The following is a 7,500-nucleotide window of genomic DNA, read 5'->3' as shown; positions in this document are numbered from 1 at the left end:
CGGGATCAAACAGAACCAGACTTGTTTTCTGTTCATTATAATATAAAGATGTTAACTTTACAATCTTCTGTCAACAGATCTGTTAGTTAGAAACTGTAAATCATTTTATTCACCACTGTCAAGACCGATTAGAAACTCTGAGTCTCTGGAAAAGAGTGAAGAAGATGCTGATTTAAAAACCTTCTGTTCCTTGAATAAATCCTCGGTACTTCAGATCGACACTCAGGTTCAGACTGAATCCTCACGATGCATCGTCAGGTCAGCGAGTTTCATTAATAGATCTCTTCCTGTGTTCGTCTTGAATGACAACATGGGAGAAAAGAAGAACATGGAAGAACTGAACCTTTAATGAGTTTCTACACATCTGAGATGTATTCATCGAGCTGGTTCAGTCTCAGTGTGTGTGTGTGTGTGTGTGTGTGTGTGTGTGTCTGTGTGTGTGTCTGTGTGTGTGTCTGTGTGTGTGTCTGTGTGTGCTCTTGTACAGATATCTTTGTGAGGACCAGTTTGAGCCTACAGTGGGAGGACATTTTGACTGGTCCTCACTCTGGGACTCACCTTCAATGGACAGTTTGGGGGTTAAGACTTGGTTTTAGGGTGAGAATCAGGTTTCTGTGCAGCTGCAGACAGATGTTTACAGATGTGTTTACAGATGTGTTTACAGATGTTTACAGATGTGTTTACAGATGTGTTTACAGATGTTTACAGATGTGTTTACAGATGTGTTTACAGATGTGTTTACAGGTGTGTTTACAGATGTGTTTACAGATATGTTTACAGATATGTTTACAGATATGTTTACAGGTGTGTTTACAGATATGTTTACAGATATGTTTACAGATGTTTACAGATGTGTTTACAGATGTTTACAGATATGTTTACAGGTGTGTTTACAGATATGTTTACAGATATGTTTACAGATGTTTACAGATGTGTTTACAGATGTTTACAGATATGTTTACAGATGTTTACAGATGTGTTTACAGATGTGTTTACAGGTGTGTTTACAGATATGTTTACAGGTGTGTTTACAGATGTGTTTACAGATATGTTTACAGATATGTTTACAGGTGTGTTTACAGATATGTTTACAGATATGTTTACAGATGTGTTTACAGATGTGTTTACAGATATGTTTACAGATGTTTACAGATATGTTTACAGATGTTTACAGATATGTTTACAGATGTGTTTACAGATGTGTTTACAGATGTTTACAGATGTGTTTACAGATGTTTACAGATGTGTTTACAGATGTGTTTACAGATATGTTTACAGATGTGTTTACAGATGTGTTTACATATGTTTACAGATGTGTTTACAGATGTTTACAGATGTGTTTACAGATGTTTACAGATATGTTTACAGGTGTGTTTACAGATATGTTTACAGATGTGTTTACAGATGTTTACAGATGTTTGCAGATATGTTTACAGATATTTACAGATGTGTTTACAGATGTGTTTACAGATGTGTTTACAGATGTGTTTACAGATGTTTACAGATATGTTTACAGATGTGTTTACAGATGTTTACAGATATGTTTACAGATGTTTACAGATATGTTTACAGGTGTGTTTACAGATGTGTTTACAGGTGTGTTTACAGATGTTTACAGATGTTTACAGATATGTTTACAGATGTTTACAGATATGTTTACAGATGTTTACAGATATGTTTACAGATGTTTACAGATGTGTTTACAGATATGTTTACAGATGTGTTTACAGATATGTTTACAGGTGTGTTTACAGATGTGTTTACAGATGTGTTGGTGTGATCGCCCTGAAAACGTCGCTCCGGTGTCACGGTGTTAAACGAGTGGTGATGAAGCCTCGCAGTTAATTGGCTGATGATGAGGCTGGTTATGATGTAATCTCTCTCTCCCTCCCTCTCCCTTTTCCTATGTTCCTCTCTCTCTCTCGCTCTCTCTTTCTCTCCCTCTCTCTTTTCCTCTGTCCCTCTCTCTCTCTTGCTCTCTCTTTCTCTCCCTCTCTCTTTTCCTCTGTCCCTCTCTCTCTCTCTTTCCCTCTCTTTCTTTCTCTCCAGCACATAGCCCCCTCCCATCTCTCTCCCTCTCTTTCTCTCTTTCTACCTGTCTCTCTTTCTACCTTGCTCTCTCTCTCTCTCCAGCACACAGCCCCCTCCCATCTCTCTCGCTTTCTCTCTTTCTACCTCTGTCTGTCTTTCTACCTTGCTCTCTCTCTCTCTCTCTCTCCCTCCCTCTCTCTCTCTCCAGCAAACAGCCCCCTCCCATCTCTCTTTCTCTCTCTGTTTCTTCACGTCTCTCTGTCTTTCTCTCCATCCTAACCAACATGGCCGCTAAGTCGGATGGAGCAGCGGTGTCTGTGGAAGATGACAACCCGCCCAGGAGCCTCTCGGAGCCGGGGAACCCCTCCGCCGGGCCCCGCTGCTCCTCCACCGGGGGGAAGCCGTACACGCCGCTGGACTGCTGCTGGGTCCTCTGCGCTCTGCTCGTCTTCTTCTCCGACGGCGCCACCGACCTGTGGCTGGCCGCCGACTACTACCTGCGGGGGGACTTGTGGTGGTTCGGTCTGACGCTGGTGTTCGTCGTGGTTCCCTCCGCGGTGGTGCAGGTTCTCAGTTTCCGCTGGTTCGTGTACGATTACTCGGAACTGAGCGGCAGCGCGGACGGAGCGGCGAGCGGCAGCGGCGCGGGAGCGGCAGGCGCGGCAGGCGCGGTGGTCGCGGCGGTCGCGCCGTGCGACGCATTCAGCACCAAGGACAGCGACCAGCGCGGAGCGGTGACCGGGAACGCCGCGAACACGAGTCCGGTTCACGCGTCCTCTGTGCGGCCAGAGCCGAAGGGAACAGTCCGCTCCCCGCGGAGCTGCTGCACCGTCTGCATGTGGCTCTTTCAATCCGTGCTTCACGTCCTGCAGCTGGGGCAGGTCTGGAGGTAAGACCGCTGGGGCGGTGTGGGGAACAAGAAGGGTGCGTGTGTGCAGACGTGCTCGTGTGTGTTTAATATGTGCACTCCGAACGCGCGTGTTCAGGTGCTCTCTACATGTGTGTGCGTGTGTCTGTGTGTGTGCATGTGTGCAGCCTTTGATTCCTCCACGTTCACTAGTGACAGAAACGTGCACGGATCCGTCAGGAGCAGAGAGATTCTGGATGAGAAGCTGAATTTGTCGCTTCACTCTTACACAACAGTTTCTAACAGCAGGAGCGTGCGTGTTCTGTGCGTGTTATTCTGAGTGCACACTCCTGATGTGTGACATGTAATCAGAGGGTCAGTCTGCTCCTCCTCACAGATCCAACTGTTTGTACCTCCACACTCACACCACAGCTGTAGTTACTAGTACTTTTCATATTAATGTTTAACAGAAAAAACTTGTTTCAACAAATAAGACATTTCCACTGTGAATATTATTTAGATTTGAGTAATTGTTACTTTTAGTTTAAGTTCTTTTCAGTTTCTTTATCCCCATTAACCATCTGACGTCCCCTCAGATTCATGACGACAAGTTACCAACTGATGTAATATTATCAGTGAATTAATGCAGTGAAATCATTTCCTACTCGATCACATTTTCCTGATAATGTGACTGAATCTTTAACGCCAGATCTTTACTTGTAGTATTAGTACTTTTAAGTAAGACATGAGTATTTATGTTAAAAGAATCTTGGTGACCTGACAATGAAACATTTTTCTAGATTCGGAGTCAGTGGTGCAAGAAAAAAGCTTTGAATGAGTCTGAGATCACAGAGCGAGACCAGAGTACAACATGTTTCTGTGGTTTAAACTCTTGTTCTCTGACATGTTCTCTTACAGAAAGATTTTGAATTGTCTGGTAAAACACAAGCTTCCTGAACATGAGGTCAAAGGTCAGAAACAGATCTGTTTGCTGTTGAAGTGTCTTTGAGCAAGGCAGGGAGAGTCTGAAAGCTCAATAAAGATTCACATTACATGGAATCATTCTGAAATGGAGCATGTGGGGATTCACACATGCAGACTCAGTAATGAACTGTGTTAATGAACAACAATAAGATGCTGAGAGATCGATTTGGTTTTAATCACCGTTGCCTGGAGACCTGGACAACGCTCGACTCAGATTTGAGTCCGACCGGTTTTGAATTTGATGAGCTGAGATTTATTCCACTCATGTGGAACCTGCAGCTGAGAATTCAGAGCTGATCCTCTCATCATCGTGAGCAGGAAGAAAATGTATGAAGTCTAGTTTTCATAATTCACACCTGAACCACAGGGTCTGTTCTGCAGTCCTGAAGCATGAAGTGGTCGAACGTTGAGATTCTCAAAGCAGGAAAACTTTCAGCGTGTCTCGTGTCAATCACGAGAAGATGTTGACATGTTGCATCGTAGCAGAGACAGACAGACGGGATGTGATGACTGCAGATCTATAGCACCAGAGAATAACTAGTGGACTGAATGAGACGTGAGTCAAGAAAGAGAAACATTTTGGCGTGAGTCTGGACAAAGGAGACATTCAGAGATTGAAATCCTCAGAGGACTGATACGACGTATAGTCTGTTTGCTTTCACGATGAGAGAGAAACGAGCTGCCTGCACCATATGTGTGATTGTGTGTGGAAACGTCGTCAATGCCGCTGACATTTCTCTCTGTGATGTCGGTCATGACAGGAAGAGGAAACATCTGCTGCCTCCTGGCCTCCATGTTTCCTGTGACGCGTCATCATGTCCTGGTTTCTTTTAGTGTTGTGTGTGTGGACACGGTGAGAAACAAATATGTTGAGTTTGGGGAATTGACTCGAGAGACTGATGTCAGAACATCTGATCACACCTCGCTTGTCTTTTTATATAGTGTACATGCAGTTTATATATGTCCAGAGAACATCTTCTGTCTCCTGCATCTTAAACAGGTTTTAATATTCAGCACTGAACTTAAACGCAGTAAACAGCTTTAATCTCTTGAGTATTTAAATTGATGGATTGAAGGAGAATCCCAGTTTTATCTTTGTCAGTCATTTGAGGATAAATCCTGTAAATCAGTGTTAACAGATTCGATTTCTGATATTTATCAGATATTTTCAGCAGCGTTGAGCGATCACAAGGTTTTTTATTCATCTCATCCAGGTTCAGGTCAATCTCACATTTTCCTGCTGTGTTCAACAACACACACACACACACACACACACAGGTGTTCACAGCAGCCAGAGCACGACACGGCCCAGAATGCATTGCAGTATGAAGACAGGTTAAGGTTTGAATCAAGGTCAACTCACCTTTTCTTGATGGGAGACTCTCGCTCTCGGTTGTTTGATATCACTTCCTCCTCTATATTTAAAATCCACAGCTGAGAAGCTCCAAGGTGAAATGTCTTGTGGGTATTGTAGGAAAACCTCTAACAGAAGCTGAAACTGAAAAGGCTTTGAGAGAACATGGTTTGGATCCTTTTTTGGTACTGCACTGTAGAGAACTTTAGAACTGTAGGATTGGACGAGCAGACGACAGGAGACAGACACAGCTCGTCCTCAGAGTTCAATGGTCAGTCAGAGTCTGATCAATCCCAGAGAGAACTAACTCAATGGGTTCTAATGGTCACTCAGCTTAGGTGGTGTCTGTCTCTGTGTCTGTCTGTCTCTGTGTCTGTCTGTCTGTCTGTCTGTCTGTCTCTGTGTCTGTCTGTCTGTCTGTCTGTCTGTCTGTCTGTCTGTCTGTCTCTGTGTCTGTCTGTCTGTCTGTCTGTGTCTGTCTGTCTGTCTGTGTCTGTCTGTGTCTGTGTCTGTCTGTCTGTCTGTCTGTCTCTGTGTCTCTGTGTCTGTCTGTCTCTGTGTCTGTCTGTCTGTCTGTCTGTCTGTCTCTGTGTCTGTCTGTCTGTCTGTCTCTGTGTCTGTCTGTCTGTCTGTCTGTCTGTCTGTCTCTGTGTCTGTCTGTCTGTCTGTGTCTGTGTCTGTCTGTCTGTCTGTCTCTGTGTCTGTCTCTGTGTCTGTCTGTCTGTCTGTCTGTCTGTGTCTGTCTGTCTCTGTGTCTGTCTGTCTGTCTCTGTGTCTGTCTGTCTCTCTGTCTGTCTGTCTGTCTGTCTGTCTGTCTGTCTCTGTGTCTGTCTGTCTGTCTGTCTGTCTGTCTGTCTGTCTGTGTCTGTCTCTGTGTCTGTCTGTCTGTCTGTGTCTGTGTCTGTGTCTGTGTCTGTCTGTCTCTGTATCTGTCTGTCTGTCTGTCTGTCTGTCTGTCTGTCTGTGTCTGTCTCTGTGTCTGTCTGTCTGTCTGTGTCTGTGTCTGTGTCTGTGTCTGTCTGTCTCTGTATCTGTCTGTCTCTGTGTCTGTCTGTCTCTGTGTCTGTCTGTCTCTGTGTCTGTCTGTGTCACCACAGACTCAGATTAAATGTCTCAGCATCTTCTTCATAGTAAAACATCACTTTTCATCTCCAGCATATAAACAGGGCCAATGAAGAACATTAGGGACAAAGACAATAAGACTCAGAGTCCGTCTCAACAACCTGTCTGTCTCTGTCAACCTGTCTGTCTCTATTCAACTGTCTGTCTCTGTCAACCTGTCTTTCTCTATCAACCTGTCTGTCTCTATCAACCTGTCTGTCTCTATCAACCTGTCTGTCTCTATTCAACTGTCTGTCTCTATTCAACTGTCTTTCTCTATCAACCTGTCTGTCTCTATCAACCTGTCTGTCTCTATCAACCTGTCTGTCTCTGTCAACCTGTCGGTCTCTGTCAACCTGTCTGTCTCTGTCAACCTGTCTGTCTCTATCAACCTGTCTGTCTCTATTCAACTGTCTGTCTCTATTCAACTGTCTTTCTCTATCAACCTGTCTGTCTCTATCAACCTGTCTGTCTCTGTCAACCTGTCGGTCTCTGTCAACCTGTCTGTCTCTGTCAACCTGTCTGTCTCTATCAACCTGTCTGTCTCTATTCAACTGTCTGTCTCTATTCAACTGTCTTTCTCTATCAACCTGTCTGTCTCTATCAACCTGTCTGTCTCTGTCAACCTGTCGGTCTCTGTCAACCTGTCTGTCTCTGTCAACCTGTCTGTCTCTATCAACCTGTCTGTCTCTGTCAACCTGTCTGTCTCTGTCAACCTGTCGGTCTCTGTCAACCTGTCTGTCTCTGTCAACCTGTCTGTCTGTACGTCTTCATGTTGTCTGACGCCCAGTTGGACACAAAGACAGCTTTTTGAGCATGAAGCTTCTAAACTTTTCAGAATCCACTTGATTGTTTTAATAATAATCTTTATTTTCTGTCTCATCCACAGTCGAGGTTCCGTCAAACGTCATGATGACCGATGATGTCATTTATATTATACGTATAATAATCTGTTTGGGGGAGGAGTCTGATTAGCTGCTGATGTGATTGGCTGCAGCTGCTCTGAGAATAATTCAAACACCACAACAATAATCCTGAGGTGAAGAGTTTGGTTTCTCATGGTGCATAAAGAAAACATGAAGTGAGAGAGGAGATAAAAGCAGACGCTGCAGGATTCAGGAAGTGTCTCCGGTTGGACAGGTGGAAGACGATTTCAAAGGGAATTCCTTTCATTTCATTTCCA

General features: G+C 44.2%; 1 protein-coding gene across 1 annotated transcript in view; it reads left to right on the top strand.

Annotated features, from left to right (window-relative positions):
* The first annotated feature begins 1,949 nt into the window (after positions 1-1,949).
* The window catches only part of xkr7b (XK, Kell blood group complex subunit-related family, member 7b), a 20,481-nt gene continuing 14,930 nt past the window's right edge, over positions 1,950-7,500 (top strand). Inside the window, exon 1 of the mRNA XM_069527120.1 lies at positions 1,950-2,920. Coding sequence (XP_069383221.1) covers positions 2,316-2,920 — 605 coding nt within the window. The 5' untranslated portion in view covers positions 1,950-2,315. The remainder of the gene's footprint in view (positions 2,921-7,500) is intronic.

This window comes from Paralichthys olivaceus, chromosome 6 (genome assembly GCF_024713975.1).
Source record: "Paralichthys olivaceus isolate ysfri-2021 chromosome 6, ASM2471397v2, whole genome shotgun sequence".
Taxonomy (NCBI): domain Eukaryota; kingdom Metazoa; phylum Chordata; class Actinopteri; order Pleuronectiformes; family Paralichthyidae; genus Paralichthys; species Paralichthys olivaceus.
This window is presented reverse-complemented; position numbering and strand designations above follow the sequence as displayed.